Below are 18,775 nucleotides of genomic sequence, written 5' to 3'. Positions count from 1 at the left end.
CAAGTTACCCCAGGTCTTAATCACCGGAAATTGTAACTTCACTAGTTCACTGTGCTCCGCCTTTTGCGATACGCAAAATATGGGGTAATTGCGGCGGCGACCCCCCAAAAAACTCCGGGAATAGTCCTTGGCTTCCAAAATGGTATTAAAAGTTACAAATTGGCCCTGGAAACTTTGCCTTTCTTTGTTGGAACATTTTATATATCACGGTTTAAAACATTCTAGATTGAACGCCGCCCTTCATCATTACTCGTTTATTGTTTCGATATCGAAGTGCTAAAAGGTTTAGCGCATGAAAGGTTCGACATTTGAATCTAAGGCCCACTACTCAGATTACTGCTGTGCAGTATTATACACTAAGTCAAATGCTAGCTAATCAAAAATGCTTTACTCATAGCTAAGAATGCCAGAGTTAGTAATTACTGCCTGGCTAGGCCTTTAAAATAGAGCAAAGTAGGAAAAAAAGATTTTAGGACACGTTTAAGCTTTTAGTGCAATATTATACACCAAGTCATATGTAAGTTAGCGAAAAGTACCCAGCACAGTTAACAATAAGAAAGTAATTAGCTAGGCCAATAGAGCCAAGTAGGAATTGACACCCAAAAAAAATTTTTTTGGAAGACAAGTTACAGCTTTTAGTTTCTGACAGTTAGGTTTATTCCCCATTTTCTTATCGTGTTAAACAGCTCATCTATCATGATCTATAGTCCGCATTTCTCGTGTCCCCGAGATATCTACTGATTTCCCTGAGCGGTGAGCCTGGCTCGCAGTCTTCGAGAAGCTCGCGACAACTTACATAGGATTAGCTTGATACATCAAATAATCTTCCCTGTAAGTGCATCACATGCCGGGCTTGTGGAAAATCACCATAATTGCACGTTTATTATGAGTTTTGGTTATCTTATCAATGATGTCAGTACCTGACCTGTAGTCATGCAACCTAAAATTTAAGTTGAAATATTTATAATCAGTTTTATTTTTATAAGCTTATATTTAAGGTGATTGTGTTCGCTATCATGATTATCTCCCCATAACAAGAGTCTTCTCTGTCGCATTGGTTAAGTTGTCTCTAGCATTCGCTCCCTAGGACCTCAAAAGAAAAACCGAGAAACTATTATTAAGCAGATGGTCTGTGGCTTACATTCGATCAGGAGCAATGCTATAGTTTACTAACAAGTCTGGTCACCAAGTGCTACAGAGAACGGTTACGTGCGATCTCTTGATTGTTTGATTTTCCGATATTTTTTCTTGCAATTTCCATATTTCGAAGTGAAAATAAATGACATCAGCTTAGACTGAACTCACATCCCCACCTGAGAGGGGGGTCGAGAGAAAAACATTTTTTCAAGTACGATTTTTTCACGTTGTAAGTTAGGTCATATGATATGATTGCCATTTTTTATCAGAAGTTTGAAAGTATTTTCATAAACAAAAAATCCGGTATGGTTATGATCGGTAAAATACAAAATTCGAGGCAACAATTTTTTTTTGTTTTTACTACGAAGGTACCTTGAGGATACCGAAAATTTAGTTGCATTTTTCAGGAATAACAGTTAGATAGGAGTCAATATTTTTCTACAAACGTATTCATTTTAAAAACGAGGCCGCTGTCGCTCTCTTAGATAGCAAGCTTAAAATAATATCAAAGTTTGCATACTATAAGGCTAAAACCAAGCTTATTAGATAATCATACTATACATTTTGATATCTTTGTTTGTTTGGCTTTAGTAGCATTGTACTGAGTTACTATTGTACGACAAATAGTAGGCATTAGTGGTAGTGCACGAGTGCACGAATATATATATACCGCGTACATTATATAACCAAAAAACACTCAACCTTTTGAAGTATAGTTGTAGCAGACTCTGTTTCACTTGAACACTAACCTGACAGAAGTCCCTAGTTCTTGCTAGAACACCTTGCTACAATTAGAAATGAACTATGATGAACGATGAGCTATGAAGGAATGAGCTATACGAAGAACGAATATTACTGACCAGTGGTCTAACGAAAAAAATAGCTTCTCTTTGTCAGTGAATAGATGGTCTACATGCTTAGTTACTTCTGTTTTATTCAGTTATTTCCTACCCTGCAAGGAACGGATCAAGAGTCTGTTATAGCCGTTTGAATTTCTATTTTTATATACAAGCAACTTGGTTTGCCTAGCAATATAGTTTTCATAAATAAAGCTGATTTCAATACCAGTTGCCTTCATGTGGTTGAATCATTGGTTCTAGTTGTGTAGTATTATTCGCGGAACCAAGCAGCAAGTCGGACAGTCGGTCCGTCTGTGTGTCCACCAGTCAGTCAGTCAGTCAATCAGTCAACTTCGTCAGCTAGTCAGCCATTCAGTTAGCCAGTCAGTCTGTCCGTCCGTCAGTCAACTTCGTCAGTCAGTCAGTCAGTCAGTTAGCCAGTTAGTCAGTCAGACAGCCAGTCAACCAGTCAGACAGCCAGTCAGTCAGTCAGGGGTAAACTTCGTCAGTCAGTTAGACAGGGGTAAACTTCGTCAGTCAGCCAGCCAGTCAGTCAGTCAGTCGGCCAGTCAGCCAGTTTGTCAGTCAGACAGCCTAATTCCCAGACGGTCTGAATGAGAGCAAGCGACCTCGGACTGTTTAAGAATCAAGTTGCCAGTCAGAACAATATCTACTGGTTGACTACATAAACTTAACTGCTTCATACCTTCTCTTCAGTTTGAAATGAAATGCTTCCTTTATATTGGCACGATTATATAGCTCTTTCTTTCTTTTTGATCTCTGTCTACGGCATGAACTGAAAATGACCTAGGATAGAATCCTATCGTCACCTTTTATCAAAGAAGTAAGAGAGTGAATCCAGAAAAACAAAGTAGAAAATTTCATATTCCAGTGTAATTTTGAAAATCGGGTCATATTTACCGCAAAGGATAGTAACTTGCTCCCGACGTTCAGTTAGTTACAAACTAAGCAGAGGAGGCCGAGAGGGTTAGAGGCCAACCCCTAGGTTTTTTTCTACGCACTGTTTAATCCCGATCTCGCAGCTCCACAAGTAAATGAACGCCTGGGGCAAACTAAAAAGGCACAAAAAGAGAAACACTTCGCGTTGTTTCTCGTTTTGACTCTAACAACGAAGGCAACTGAATTGCAGTTGTCTGGGTGACATAGCCTGCAGAACAGGGCGCGATACACATTCGACATACCCTCCCTCCCTCCCTCCCTCCCTCCCTCCCTCCCCCCGCCCTACAGCTCATCCCTGGAAAGGAGGACGTTCTTTTTTCCCTTCTCCATTTCGAAAAAAGAAAAGGCGCCTGATTGCAGGTTAGTGGTTGCGTTACACGCTCTGCCCTCCTAACCCGCCTGTTCTGGGCAAGAAAAAGAAAATACAGGAAATTTTTTAAAAACTCACCCCTCCCCCGTCAACCTTAGTCAACACTCTCTTGATTTCTCCTGCGACGTGGTCAGCGGTTGACAACATCAGCTCTTTACCCAAAGACGCGAAATTTCCTTTCGGATAAGTTGTTTGTTGATGGAAGCTGTTCCCAGTAAAAGGTAGCTCTCGCTGTTGCCTGAGCAAGGCAAATGTCCAAGTTTCAAGAGCTTAAAAGGGAGCTTAGTATCCTTGAGAAAACCTTTGGCTCGCGGCATGAACATTTCCGCGTTGAAGCCAACGGTTTGGATGAAGTGACATACCGATTCCTCACTCCAAATGGCGAACATGTAGTCCACTGCAATATCTATGTAAGTCAAGTTTGATTTCGTGTTACTGTTGACAAACCCGTTTACGATATTAATTACGGAAAGGATGATAATTTTTTTTCAATTTTAATGTCTCTTGCGTCAAACAGGAATCTTATCCTAACCCGCCTCCGATGTGGTTCGCCGAGAGCGAAGATGCGAAAATCACTCAAATAGTCGAGTTCTTGAGTAGTATTGAGCCTTCTGCGCCCAATTTGGTAAGATGGTTTTGCTTTCCTTTTGCTTCTACATGACTTTCCTTTGTAATACACGAATAGTCGGCATTGTATAGCTGACATTCGCTCCTCTTATCTGGCAGCTTCTTCGCTCGACAAAGCACTTGGTCAAGGAGTTATACACATGGCAAAATCTCCCTATACCATCACACGTAGACAACCTAGATCTTGTGCAGCTTATACACGTAAGTTAACTTATAATTTTGCTGTTTATTTGTTTTGAACATTTTGTCAAATGCAGAGGGGTGATTTTATGTCGTACATGCACAGTACAGCTGACTCCCAATGTTTCTCTTCACTTTCTTCGCCACTTTCGATTCGTTCAGTTCTCATCGGAATATCGTATTATTTTCCCTACACCGAAATGTAATGGGCTTTTAACCGGAAGTGGGACACTTAATTCGGATATAGTTAGCTTAGAAAATTCATGAAAATTCAAGCATTTGTATTGTCGACGCGAGCAAGAAGCTTACGTCTTTTGCAAGTGCGGTGAATGAACTGGGAAAGCCCTGAATGGAAATTTGAGAGCAGTGACTGCGTGATTGGGCGTTTTATAACTAATACATGCATAAAATTTTTAAGTTGTTTGCATGGATAGATTTTATTGCCTGAAATGACACAGCATTATAGATGTGCCTAGCTAGTAATGCCCCACTTGTTGTGTGCACTACTGGCTCACACGTACAAAAACTACTGAAATATGACAAAAACTGAAAGATTTGTATAATATCGTATAAAAAATTATACTGCTTGCTTTTTTTCTGAAGTTTGTGTACATGTACATAGTGCTACAAATAAGATAAATGTATTTTTTTTTTTTCAAATGATTTATGTATGGATAAAATAGGAACACCAACATCCCTCCCCCAGGCAGAACACAAGCATTTGAATAGTAGTTGTTCCCTGGGGGTTGGGAATTTGAAATTGGTGGTTGATAATGGGGTGAGAATTTGACCCAATATGAGAGGGGTAGTGGGGATTTGAAGAAGTTGCCTCGAAATCAGGGTAAAACGGGAAAACTTGAAGGGACCACACAGTTCCGTGTAACATTGTGGCTGAAAAAAAAAAGCCTTGGAAAGCTTTCTGCATGTGAAAGGTTGTTAACTTTTATATTTTAATGTTATATAATCAATACTTGGAACACAATGGAAGTTCAAAGCAGGTGTTTGGTGCTGAATGTAGGGGCATTTGATCGCCTAGTATGACCTGTATATAGGGCATTTGTACACCATTTGGCCTGGAGAATGGGAATTTAACTGGCTGAATATTCTAAATGTCTAATGCCCAAGGTGTTGCCTGCGGGGATGTTCAAGTTTCAAATTGACTGATACATTAGAGTACTGACTGGTTCAGTTTTCTGGTTTTCAAGAACTACATATTAGGGCTGGCCAGTAGCCAGCCAATCTTTGGCCATCTATACTACTTTCATCTCACTTTATCGTTAATTTTGACAAGAACATTTAAATAATGAAAAGATCCTACAGAAATATTTCAGTAAGACATCCTTTTCAAACATCTGAATCAAAGTGATGATGCATTTCAAAACTTTTAAATGTGTTTACCTTTCCTTCCTGCAATAGAAGCAGGATTGAAGAGGGTTATGAAATGCCTGAGACATTCACAGAACAGGATCTCAGGCTTTCACATGTGACAAAATGGCATCCATGCCAGCATTTCCAAGCATCTAAATTTCAAAATGTTCTTAGGGGTATATGCCCCAAGACCTGTTTAGCAGGTTCACACCTTCAGTGCTCAAAGAGTAGCATACTGCTTACTTTCAAATTGGAGATGTGTTATTGACAGCCTTGAAATACACACAAGAGAAGGATGCATTGACCTCAGTTTACATTCATTGAGTGCACCCTGGAAATAGAGAACAAAGACAGGGGCTGGCATCCAGGCAAACTGACTGGCTGTGAGGACAATTTTGCCTGCCTGGTTTGACCATGTTGAAGAAAGTTCTTCTTATAAAGAGTTTGAAAACCAGGTGTTGTCTTCCTGCATCACAAAAACCCTCAGGCAACAATGTTGCAGGGGTTTGAACTGCTTTCAAAATCCTGCAACTTGGTACAAGGGAATATAGTCATTTATTTCAGCAGACAAGCAAGGCAAGGATTATTTTTTAGATAATGTAATTGGTGTGAAACATTTTACAGAATGATGGTGAATTTAAATTCAAACCGAGGGAACATAAATCTCTCCCTCCCCTCCTCCCAGGAGGCCCTCATTGGGTGCATTCATGGTGAGAATGTTTACTGTGGGCTCCTGTTTACTTTTCAAAGTCTAGCATTAACATCTTCCACGAAAGGTAGCCAGGCTTGGCAGAGGTTGTTTTCTACATGGACATGTATGTCCTTACAAGAAATCATTTCAGGTTATTTTGCAAGGTTGCCATCTGACATGTGATTGCTTTGGTTTTACTTTTACAACAATTTAATAATGGAGAGCTGCTTGCCAGTAATACGCATAAGTGTTGCCTTGTGTAGACATACAATGTATAAGCTTCTTGTACATTGTAGTAGTCCTCTCCAGACAGTTAGTTAATCATCATTTTTTCCTGTAGGAAGATGTTGAGATGAAAGACTCCACTACATCACAAGAAGATGAGGAAAGTGAGGATGAAGGCTTAGAAGAGGTATGTTACCAGACAAAATACAGTAATTGAAAGGCCGAGTGCAAGAACGTCCCCTAGATTTTTTGGCCATTTTGAAAGTGCTCAAAAATAGCTGAATTTTAGCATGTTGGCTTCGTTTTACCTGAGAAACATTGCTCTGAAATTTTTTTGGCTGGGGCGCTCTTCGTTCTCAAGAAATAACATATGCAAAAAACTCAGTTTTCCAAGCGGCATCTTTTGGAGATCTTTTGTTGAACAAAAGACAAAAGAAACCTTATTATTTTGTTGAACAGCAAACAGGCAGACTGTTCATAGTGTATTCCACTGAATCTTAGCTGTCTTAAAGTCAAAGGAAAATAGTGTATAGAGCGGAAATCTGGGAACGGATTGTTTACATCGGTTATTGTGACGTGAACACAACACGTGAATCGATCGAGCAGCAAACGAAATACCATCGAACAAAAAAGAGATGTCCCGCATTAGAGCTCTGTCAACTAATATCTTAAGCATTGTGTTAAAGTACCTTGTATGCCTGCCTGGTGGTTGAGAGGCATCATAAAGCCTCGATAAACCCGTAAGTCATCAGCACGTTTTAAAGAATCAAAATGTGTTCTGAAACTTCGAAGGCAGCTGATATACCGTAATCGTGTTATCGGCGTTCGAAGTCAGATCGAGCCAGGCAGCAAAGTCCAAGAGCAGTTCTTGCCCAAGAAAAATACCCTCTCGTGAGTTGTGGCCCATTTGCCAAACGTTGCTAGTGTCAAAGTTTGGAAAGCGAGAACTGGTTTTAGAGTGATAAAATTTGTCTTGTATCGACCGCCACGTTTTCCCGCACACAAGGTGTAAAGACCCTTCCCAGCATGCATTGCGATCACGTTCTGCTCGCGTTTCTCGAACTGGCAACTAGATTGTTTCGGCTTTTTTCATTTAAAGATAATAATGGCCAACAAGTAGCGATCGATTGTAACATAGATCTGTGATCCAGGTTGCGTTGATTTTAATTCACATCGTCATGATTTGTAGTGTTTTGAACTTCTGGGATCAGCGGACATGCAGATGTATGGAGACCCGTACGTTGCGCAGAAGGGTTAATTTGTTAATCTGTTAGGCGGTGCGTGACATAAAGCTACGATCGCGTTTGTCGAAAAATATGTATTTATGTCGTGATTTGTAGCCATTTAAGACGTTGCTGTCTTTGGAAAAGTGCTTATTTGATTTTTATTTGTTCAGTGCAGATAATCATTGTCCCGGATAACCAAAGTAAGTTCCAGATGTTAACACTATTTTCCGGCCGCCATATTTTATCTATTTAAACCTGAAATCAACATTTTTGAGCTTATACGTTGCGTGAAATCAACATTTTGCTGTTTTCTAAGTGAAATCAACATCCTTGCCGTCACACATTAACGTGAAATCAGCATTTTTACCTATTTAGACCTGAGATCAACATTTTTGAGCTTATACGCTGCGTGAAATTAACATTTTGCTGTTTTCTAAGTGAAATCAACATCCTTGCCGTCACGCGTTAACGTGAAATCAGCATTTTTACCTATTTAGACTTTAAATCAACATTTTTTAGTTTAAACGTTGCATGAAATTAACATTTTGCTGTTTTGTAAATGACATCAACATCCTTGCCGTCACGCGTTAACGTGAAATCAGCATTTTTAGCTATTTAGACCTGAAATCAACATGTTTGAGCTTATATGCTGCGTTAAATCAACATTTTGCTGTTTTCTAAGTGAAATCAACATCCTTGCCGTCACGCGTTAACGTGAAATCAGCATTTTTAGCTAGTTAGACCTGAGATCAACATTTTTGAGCTTATATGCTGCGTGAAATTAACATTTTGCTGTTTTCTAAGTGAAATCAACAACCTTCCCGTCACGGGTTAACATGAAATCAACATTTAAACCTTTTTCGACTTAAACTCGACATTTTTGAGCTTTTACGTTGCATGAAATTGACATTTTGCTGCTTTCTAAGAGAAATCAACATCCTTGCCGTCGCCCGTTAACATGAGTCAACATTTTAAGCACTTTTGACCTGAAATCAACAAATTTGAGCTTATATAAGTTGTGTGAAATTGACATTTTGCTGGTTTCTAAGTGAAATCAAAGTCCTTGCGGTCGCGGCGGGCTGATCCTTTGTTATAATAAACCAAGGCGAGACTTCGACTTATAACGAAGGCTTGGCTTGGCTATTATAACAAAGGATCGGCTCTGTTTATCATAACAAAGGCCTGGCTTCGTTTATTTGAAGGACTCGGCGGGAAAAGGGCGTCAGGTATTTTAATCAAAAGTAAACTTTGTCGAAAACACTCCAAATTTCACATGCAGTTTCGTTCAGGTATGTTAAGCAATGTCCCATAGTTTTCGTGTTAAAGTTCGCTTCGTTCTCGAGATATTGCGTATGCAATAAACCACTCGGTTTTTCCAACCTGTGTGCCTTTTTTGCATACATTATTTCTCGAGAATGAAAAGCAACCCAGCAAAAAAAACTTCAGAGCAATGTTTCTCAGGTGAAACGAAGCCCACATGCCAAAATTCAGCTAGTTTTGAGCACTTTCAAAAATGGCCAAAAAATCTAGGGGACGTTCTTGCATACGGCCTTTCAATTATGCCATCTATTAACAGGCATTTTTGTCTTAATGTTGTAAGACATTATTGCAAGACATACACCTACATGTAGGTTCAGCCCCTTGGGCAGCAGCTTTATTGTTTGAGCAGTTTGCCTTTTTGCCGTTTTTTTCCTTTTTTTTTTTTTTTTTTGAAATGAGACACGTACATGTAGCCCAGTAACATAGCCAGCTAAAATGATGGAGTAGACTGTGACTTTCACTGCAGCTGGCTACTTCTTTGCAACCCTGGTTAAGTAACAAACAGGCCTGGTTTCTACGTGATAGCATTCTGCAGTATACCACAGAGAATAGAGCATGACTGTCAAACACAGAAAGGTTTACCGGTACTAGTTTTTTTTGACTTGTTATTGTGCAATACTGTTTGTGATGATACATTGCAATCATCTGCCACTGTATTAGAAAGAAGGCTTAAGGACGGAAGAAAAAGCAATCATGGTGTCTTTCAAATCTTCTAATTTGGCATTCTTTGAATATTGAATGCCTCAAGAAGTGTACATCTTTTTTTTTTTACATTCTGCATGAAGAAGAAATTAATATCACAAGATGATGTAAGTAGGTGACAATGGCACCCATTTTACTTGATCGTCTTTTCAAGAGGTACACTGTACATGTATTGCTGTGGTAAGTAGAAGGTGGTAGCTAAAAGTCTGTGTGCTATCAAGTCATAAACAATATGGTGTATTTTTCACCTGAAATATAACAATGATTTCTTTTTATTTTGTAAATCAGGGTCAAAATGACAGTGAGGATTCTGATAACTATGAAATGGAAGAAGATACAGGGTAAGTGTACAGTACAAACTGAAGATTGTTTAATAGCTGTACTGTGTAAAGTTCCTCTGCTTAATAGACTTTTGTCTAGACTTGACAGCATGGTGAAAAAGTTCCAGAATTAAATTGATTGTAAGTTTTTACATCCTGTGATACATAATCAGGGTCAATATACATTGTAACTGCATTATTTTTCTTGTTAATTTGGTGAGTAGACAGGATTCTAACAGGGATCTGCAGGAGATTGGTGCAGCAAACTATGCAGTGTTAGAGAGGATACGAGTAAACAGAAGGGAAGACCACCTTAAGGTATGTGAATCAATAGCTCTTGACGTCATGATGCATACTGCTGTTTTAGAAATTGTTTTCAGAAATTAATGCAAACTAAAGATAATTTCCAACAACGGTGAAAGTGATGAAATGATATGAGTCCGATTGCGACAAATGTACCAATCATGAAATTTGAAAGAGCTTAAACCATGATGATTGTATTGTTAAATGTTGCAGTGTAAATGTATGTTTGTATTAAATACAGACTGTAAGTAGTAAGATGAAGTGACCAAAAATATAATTGTAAAGCTTCCATGTGTCAAGCTACACAATCTTTTCATGTCAGAACAAAGCATCCATTTGTATTTGGTCAACGATGTATTTTTCTATTAATAATTTTGAAATATAGTTGATACTGTTGCATTCTGAACGTGTCACAAACACAATCATCAAAACTTTGTGTAATTGTTGATTCAAGCATTGGCAGTAATTTCAGAAAAAGAGAAATCTTTCATTGTTTCTAGAGAGTTTTTTATCTTTCATCATGTCTGTACTCCCAGTACAGCCTTGATGTGGTCACCTATAACTTGTGTTTCCAGAGCTTTTCTTGTTTTTTTTCCCACTTGTAAACTGCTCTACCCTGACTAAAGGAACTTGTAAAATGTAATGCAATGTATTCTTAATTGATTTATTGCAGGGAACAGTGTGTGGATCAATCCAAGCAACCGATAGGTTAATGAAGGAACTGAGGGATGTGTATAGGTCTGACAGTTTCAAGAGAGGTAAGTGCATGATGTCCAGAACATGTAGTCAGTTAGTTCAAGGAAAGTGAAAAAAAAAAAAGTTGTCAAATCCAAGTGTCTAGATGATGTGATGAGACTGTACCATTGGTACCTTGGGTATTCAGTGGTGCCAAAGAATGTCAATTAAATGCAAGGGACTAAACCAAAGATCTACATTCACAAGTAACTTCTTTTCTATTGAAACATAAACATACATGTACAGATTACAGGGCTCGAAATTGTGACTCACTGGTCGCCAATGCGACCAAAAATTGAGCACTGGCAACTAAATTTTCAGAACTGGTCGCCAGCTGGCGACTTGCGATTTGTATGATAAGTAAAGATGACCACAACACAACTTTTGTTTTTAAATCTTTAGATAGGGAAATTATTCGGATCTGGTAGCTAGTAGACAATTCACCTTTCCGTCCCCACTAAAATAATGTCTGAATATTACAAGGAAATCGTAAAAATTACTTCGACACATCGAAACTGCGTTTACCAAGTGCCATATTGTTTCAGCGGCCTCTTCCAAAACTGGGATCACAGGCACACTGCAACACCGTGCGCTTTTCAGTTGACGCGAGAACAATGGCAGCAGATGTGATCAGTTGTGTAGGAGCCTAGACCAAGCACAGTGTTGTTTATCAGCGGCGAAAGGCAACGAAAATAAAGAACTGCATTTTGAAGAAATACAAAAGGACCCGTGTTTGTGTCATTACGAAAACCATGGACGTAAAAGTTTTTGTGCTTCGCTCCATTTAAAATAACTTAGAAGAAAACCATCACCTGCGAACCAGAAACATCAGGGAACTTAAGCACGCACGTTTTTGAGACACGGACGGTAACCGGAAGTGAGCTTTTTTCACTTTAAACTTGTCCTCACACAACCATATTCACATTGCTAAGTATCTTTTCTTCATTGGAGATGAGTAGTATAAAAATCTTGGGGACAATACGGTCCAAGCATGCGAAATCTTCTCTTCCAGTTGCCGTCCACGTCTCAAAAACGTGCGTGCTTAAGCTCCCTATAATCTGAGAACAACAGTATCTTTATAACAGTTTATAAGTCCTACTCGTGCTGTTTTCAAAAGTTTTAGCTCTTCATTTGTGACTTTCTTGCATGCAAAGTGACGTACAAAATCATGTTAGTGTTCTCATGTGAATTATATATAAAATAAGTTGGCAACCAAAATTTACGATCTGGCGACCAAATTTTTCCCATTAGTCGCCAGCTGGCTCCCGAATGAAAAAGTTAATTTCGAGTCCTGGATTAGCATTTTACCAAGTGAATGTTTCTGTCCTTTAATTTATTCATGTACATTTGCCACTTTTGGCTATAATTTTTCAGCAGGTCTAATTGAAAAGAAATTTCCTTACTGTGTGCAATTCCTTTCTTACACCATATGACTACATTAATCTCTGCCTTGGATATTGTTCCTACCTACACTGTAGACTGTAGTGTTTTACATTCGTTGAGCAAAAAAAATATTTTATGGTCAAATCACTGACAGTTATCTACCTTGGTTAAAGCACCTTGTTATGCTCTCTTTCAGGGACATACTCTGTAGGCCTCAACAATGACAATTTATATGACTGGACAATAAAAATTATCAGGTGTGTCAAGGGCTCTTATATTTCTGTATACATGTTAGAGGTGAACCACATACTGTAAACTTCTAAAAGCAACAACTCCCTTTCTGCATAAAGTGGAGACCCTACTGAAGTGATAAAATTTAATGTGGTTAGTAAATCCTTGCATAGCAATGCTAGTAAAGTAACAATACTCTAAAATTAGCAAACTCAAATTTGGTAATTTAAATTTTGAAACATAAATGTGGTGAATGAAAGATACAAAGCTCACTGGTATATTGATTATTCTGTCCTGTTGTTGATTCATTTCAACACATATCCTTGTGGTCTCTAGGTTACTATAACTTTTTGTATTACCAAAACTAGTTTAAAATTGTTACATGTATGCTTGCTAAGGTAAATTTTATTTGCTGGAGATGTACATGTTGTAATTATAGTCAACTATTTTAGTAAAATGGATGAAACTACTGTAAATATGTCACAATCATCCGAAACATTGGTGCTTAGAAAGAAGTGTTAGGAAAAAGCTACTAAATTCCAAAGTAAACAGGCCTGCTTGTCACTTTTATTTGGAACTTTAAACAATAGCATTTAAGGTAAAGTCTGCATACGAGCCAAGTAGCCCACCAGGCTAGTGCTTAGGAGTATTTCTACTCCCCCCTGGATGGGATGCTAGTCCATTACAGGGTTACCAATACCCCCTTGCATTAAGTTTGTCAATACCCATAGATATACCTGTGTGGAAAAGTAAAGTATCTTGCCCAAGAACACAGCCAATGTCCCAGGCTAAGGCTCAAATCTGGGCCGCTCCATGTGGAGAAGAGCGCACTAACCTTGAGGCCACCGTAAATACTTGTAAATATTGTAGCTCATTAACACAGAACACACCTCTCTATAGTAATGAATAACATGTCATAATGCTAACTGACAAGGTGACTGACTTTGCTTTGGTTTTTGTCATTATAGAGTTGACCCAGATAGTACATTACACAAAGATCTTATGCAGCTAAGAGGCCAGGAGGGCATAGATCATGTGTCATTAAACATGACATTCACAGTGAGTGCTAAAATAATGTACAAGTGATTGTTGAAAGTTGTCTATGAGAATGTACATGTTGGTCATTAGGTGTGATTTGAAAGATGTTTGTCTTGTTCACTATGAGTTCTGATTGCAGTTGAGATGTCAGTGAACACAAATTTTAAGGAATTACCTTATAGCGAATTCAATTGCTGGGAGGTTGACCCGTTAATGTTGTAGGCCACAGTTTCATATGTTGCCTAAACTTTATTTCTGCTACCCAGCAAATTTTCAAGATAATAAAATATTGTTTGATATTCCAGTCCATTGTTTACATCTTGTCCATTTTATGGCTATCTTTTATTCAGCATGGCGTTCTAGTGTTTTGCTGGTGTTTGAAACCATTTTATGGTGATCAAATTTAAAATGTTCTTTGTATAGCATTATAATATAGCTAGGACCCTGCACACACTCTGATTGGTCAAAAACCTATGTTTTATCAGAGTATAAAACATAGAAAAAGCGTGTTGTACTGTTTTTTGCGTGTAAAATCTATATCATAAAACAAATGAAGAAGCCCCAGCCGTGTATTACACTTTGATAAAACATTCCGGACACTCAAGAAATGTAAAAAACACTCGCCTACAGCTTGTGTTTTCTACATATCCCTCGTGTTCTCAAATGCCCGTCGTGTTTTATCGCACTGTAATACATGGCTTAGGCTTCTTTATTTGTTAAATAAATGTCAATCTATTTCAGGACAAGTTTCCATTTGATCCTCCATTTGTCAGAGTTGTATATCCAGTTTTAACGGCAGGGTAAGTTAATTGTTTAGATTGCATGCTGCAATGTTGTCATTATTAAAATATAGTTTGAAGCGCACAAGGCTGTAAATTGTGGATTAATTGACATAATGATTCCTTTTCATGTAACATTCGATTTCCAATTCCTTGTACAGTTGCAATATTTGCAAATTTAATTGGGTATCATCAGAAGGGGTATCCCGAGGTGCAAAAAAGGGGGTTAGGTCTGGGGGGAGCAGCATCTTTTTTGTTTAAAACAGTGAGGTGGAGTGAAGACAATCCCTGTTTTGTTCACCAATATAGTGGGATGGTCCCTTTCCGTAAATCTTTCAGAAATTAAAAAATCATAACTGAAGCAAGTCTCCTAGCAATGCTTATTGAGGAATTTGACAGAACAGCAAAGTTCTTTTTGATACTGTGTACCCAATGTGTACACTGGTACTTTCATATGTACATGATAGCCAATTTTACATGTTATTTTCCCCATATTCGCAAACAGATTAGTTTTTTTTTCCCTTTCTTTAGTTATGTACTTAGTGGAGGAGCTCTTTGTATGGAACTACTTACTCCACAGGTATGCAAAATAGTTTTTATGGATTAGTGTAATGATTATTTTAAAGAGAAGGACTGCAGGGTTGTACGTCAAAAAAATTGTAAGAAATTAGCAAACAGTAAATTTTTCAACTAACCAGACAACCCTGCTTTATTCTGATTGGCTGAAATAGATACGGATAAATAAGCTAGTCTGGGTGAGAATCTATTTCCTCTTGGGACAAATAACAAACAAAGCCTATTACCCTTGTTTACACAAGTGGAGTGTGTGAGTTTGAATTCATGGTGTGTGTGTGTGTGTGTGTGTGTTTTTTTTTTTTTTTTTTTTTTAGAAAAACTACTTCCCTGAGCATATTTTCATATTTTTTTGCCTTGTAAACTGTTCTTTAAAAAAGTAATCTTCATGCAAATGCTTATGCAAACTGGCATGCTCCTGAATTCTCCTAATCATTTTCAATACATAATCAAGCAGAAAGGTTATGAGAGTTAAAAGCCTGATCAAGGAAGACATTCTCCTAAGGAGAATTACAAGAAATGTTTCAAAACAGCAAGAGGATTTTGAATGCTTAGCTAACGACTTACAAGGTTTGTGTTTGCCACAGGGTTGGAGTAGTGCTTACACAATTGAGGCTGTTATCATGCAGATAGCTGCTACACTGGTGAAAGGAAAAGCAAGGATAAACTTCCAAGAGAACAAAAAGGTGTGTACTTCCATTTCAATTTATTGTGTTTTAATTATTATGTGGGTACAAACGCGTTGATAAATCTCACACAGTATATAACAAACATTGTTGAGAGAAACTCCAGAAACTCTACAGACATTTTCAGTGCAACATTTAGATATGAGTTGCATTTATAATGCCAATACTTGCTTTGTTTAGTTGTTTGTTTTTTTGTTTGTTTGTTTTAATAGCCAGGAGTCTACAGTCTTGTACGAGCTCAACAGTCTTTTAGGTCTTTGGTACAGATCCATGAAAAAAATGGTATGGAAATTGTTTCATTTTTTTTTCCTTTTATTTTGTTTATTTTGCAACTTAATATAGATAATGTTCTACTTATCCATTGAAATGTCTCTCCTGTTTACAGGATGGTATACTCCACCCAAACATGAAGGCTGACTTGTACTTTAAAATATTAGCGATGGCTTCTTAAGACTGCACAGACTGTCCTTACACAAAATATTTTTATGATAGTTCACAAGGTGTTGTATTTAGGGTTTAGCTATAAAATAGAGATAATGCCCCTCCCTTGTTTTCCCCCTGTACTTTCGCATGCAGTTTAAACGTATGTGCGCTTTTTTTAATTTCTGATGTATCAGTCAATTCTCCAAACTGATGTAGTATGTTTTTTTTTATGTGAGTTAGGAGAACATAGTGAATGATCAAGGTGAATGTTATATTAAGGGCCATGTACAAGAATCGGTCAAATTTAATTCTGGGCATACTGATTGAAGCGTTCGTAATGGGACAGACACATTTGCCGCGTACATTGCGGAGGTGTCCGTAAATAATTTTTTGTCAGGGCTTAGCAAACTGTTTGTAACGCAATGACTGGGTTGACAGTAGAAAGAACAGTTGTCAGGCAGAGTATTATTAGAGATGAATTTTCCATTTCAATGAGTACTTCTACTTCTTACCCAGAGTGGTCAGCTTTCCATTGTGTTTATTAGCTATTAACATGTAGATAAACCGAAAGGTAAATGGTCTTGCATGTGCCTTGAAGCTCAGTGTTGACATTGGTGCCTCCTACGCAGACGTTCTTTGGGCTCGTCACGCAATCTTCTCCGTGGGGGAGGAAGATTGCGTGACAAGCAAAGCGCCTGCGTAGGAGGCTATTGGTACCTAGGCTCTCGTTACGGGGACTCGAGTTGTTTTGAACAAGTGGTGAGGTTCATTTGCTGTATGACACGAGTATTTATCAAGCAAATAGCAGATTGAAAACTGTGTTTTTGGGTGCGGACGGAGTGGTTCTCTCTGTACGTTGCTAAACATGTTAACAAAACATGTGACGCTTTTACTGCCACCCCTTTCTCCCTGCAAGAATGCGCTGAGCTGCCTAAATAAGTAACTTTTGATCATATTAAACATGCCGTGGGTGGGGAAACACCGTAAGCATTGCAAAAATAATATTCAGCACCCCTGCCCTAAGAAGTTCTTTGTTTCCTACTTGTTGTGCAAGCATTTGTTTTGGCTTCTCTTTGTTAGTCTTACCTTCAACCATATAACAGAGGTACATTTTCATTTTAGAAAGAAACAGAGACCAGGGAAAGGTGGTTAGGGATATGCTTACAACCGTGGGCTTCAGTCGCCCAGCTGGTAAAAATAACTCAAAGCTCGTGTCTATTGTAATATAAATTCACAACCAGTCATTCTTTCTTAACTTAGAAATTAAGGTATCTAGATCAATTCTTGTTAGTTATTCTTTGTTATAGACACTCGCTCTCTTGAACGGCACCTCGGATTGATAGGAGTTTCCCTAGCATATACTTTTTGCTTCATGAATATTCTTTCTTGTATCTCCATTGAGTTTTCGCTCGATGAGCTCGAGATGGCGGACGTCCCCTGTATTTGTAGACCTCTTGTTGTTAATAATCATTTAATGACCTTCGTCGATCATCAGTCGGTGTTAACGCAGTGTCAAACATTTAATTGCAAAATGGGTTTCCTTGCTATCTTTTATCAAGTTCTCAAAAGTATTCATTGCTAAAGCGAGCTTTATGTTCCATTTTCTAGTCGTTAGTTGTAGTAGTTTATGATCTTGTCGTATAAACTCGTTATTGTATATAGTGGCATGTTGCTATTGAAGAATTAAAGGGCTATTTTGTCATCTTATTCCGACTGGCCTTATTCGTAACGTGGCATAAAAAGGTTGAAAATTATGCCAGGAACAAAACTACAAATAATGTTGCATCCTCTGCCCTTTATTTCTACTTTAAAACTCGTGAACTAACCATTTTGTACTCACTCAAAAGCAAGACTTCACACAAAGGAATGAGACAATGGTTTTCACGGGAATGAGGCAATGCATAAACCAGTGGCGGATCTAGGGGAGGGGCCCGCCGCCTCCCCGGCCCCCTCCCTCCTTATTTTGGGTGAAAAAAGAAGAAATGACTGAAGGAAGGAAAGCCGGCAGGGCAAGTAAAACAAACCCCCACCCCGCCCCCTTAGCTCAAAGTCTGGATCCGCCACTGAAAACGAACTGCCATCTGAAAACTGGGAAATTTTAAGTAAATGATCAAGATAATTGTTCACGGTAAAAGAGATTGTTTTTAAGGCTCCAGCAACTTGAGACCCGTCCCCGATCCCTGGGTCCCGGTCCCCGGTGTGTTTTTACAAATTGTTCAACTTAATCCTCGCTAAAGAAAACACAGAACTGACTTGGGTCCAACAGTCGATTTTGATTATTGTGTCTAAACCAAATGCAACCAAGTGATAACATACAAGGCACCTCTATTTATAGCAGAAAACACGAATCCTGTCTCTACGAAACAATAGGATTTTCCGTTAACAACATGAAATACAGATAGGTAGGGGTTTGACAAGGGCTAACGCAGATTGCAACAATACTTCAACGCTTATTACAGTTTTGATCAAATACCAGTTACCTCAGGAAAATATCAAACACGCACTAGCCATACATGGCTACTGAACTGAAAGTGAACCTGTCTCTTAATAGGATATTAAATTTCTACGTTGGCTTTTTGTATTTAAAAAAAAAATAAAATAACGAAAGCAAGCAAACAAAATCAAACTGAATAATCCCATTTTCTATCGTAACATACAT

General features: G+C 38.3%; 2 protein-coding genes across 2 annotated transcripts in view; one reads left to right on the top strand and one right to left on the bottom strand.

The window, feature by feature from the left end:
* Positions 1-3,217: 3,217 nt before the first annotated feature.
* Positions 3,218-17,823, top strand: LOC145498956 (ubiquitin-conjugating enzyme E2 Q2-like). The gene is made up of 14 exons (XM_081478754.1): positions 3,218-3,716; positions 3,824-3,931; positions 4,033-4,134; positions 6,513-6,584; positions 9,934-9,986; positions 10,190-10,283; positions 10,942-11,026; positions 12,583-12,643; positions 13,586-13,676; positions 14,397-14,455; positions 14,966-15,014; positions 15,595-15,693; positions 15,906-15,975; positions 16,079-17,823. Exons 1-14 carry the CDS (start codon positions 3,558-3,560, stop codon positions 16,108-16,110), a joined length of 1,134 nt encoding a protein of 377 aa, XP_081334880.1. The 5' UTR covers positions 3,218-3,557; the 3' UTR covers positions 16,111-17,823.
* Positions 17,824-17,915: 92 nt separating this feature from the next.
* The window catches only part of LOC145498767 (E3 ubiquitin-protein ligase TRIM71-like), a 3,711-nt gene continuing 2,851 nt past the window's right edge, over positions 17,916-18,775 (bottom strand). The window contains exon 1 of the mRNA XM_081478697.1: positions 17,916-18,775. This exon is cut by the window's right edge and continues 2,851 nt beyond it. The gene's annotated coding sequence lies outside the window, so the exon portion shown is untranslated.

Source organism: Orbicella franksi, chromosome 1, assembly GCF_964199315.1.
Source record: "Orbicella franksi chromosome 1, jaOrbFran1.1, whole genome shotgun sequence".
NCBI classification, from domain to species: Eukaryota; Metazoa; Cnidaria; class Anthozoa; order Scleractinia; family Merulinidae; genus Orbicella; species Orbicella franksi.
The sequence above is the reverse complement of the archived record's forward strand: the minus strand, read 5'-3'. Positions and strand labels throughout refer to the sequence as shown.

Bases quoted from the DNA above. Each gene is read 5' to 3' on its own strand.
- LOC145498956 (XM_081478754.1), top strand. From the start codon at position 3,558: ATGTCCAAGTTTCAAGAGCTTAAAAGGGAGCTTAGTATCCTTGAGAAA. The intron at 11,027-12,582 runs GTAAGTGCATGA...GCTCTCTTTCAG, and splicing joins GTCTGACAGTTTCAAGAGAG to GGACATACTCTGTAGGCCTC. The intron at 15,976-16,078 runs GTATGGAAATTG...TCCTGTTTACAG, and splicing joins ACAGATCCATGAAAAAAATG to GATGGTATACTCCACCCAAA.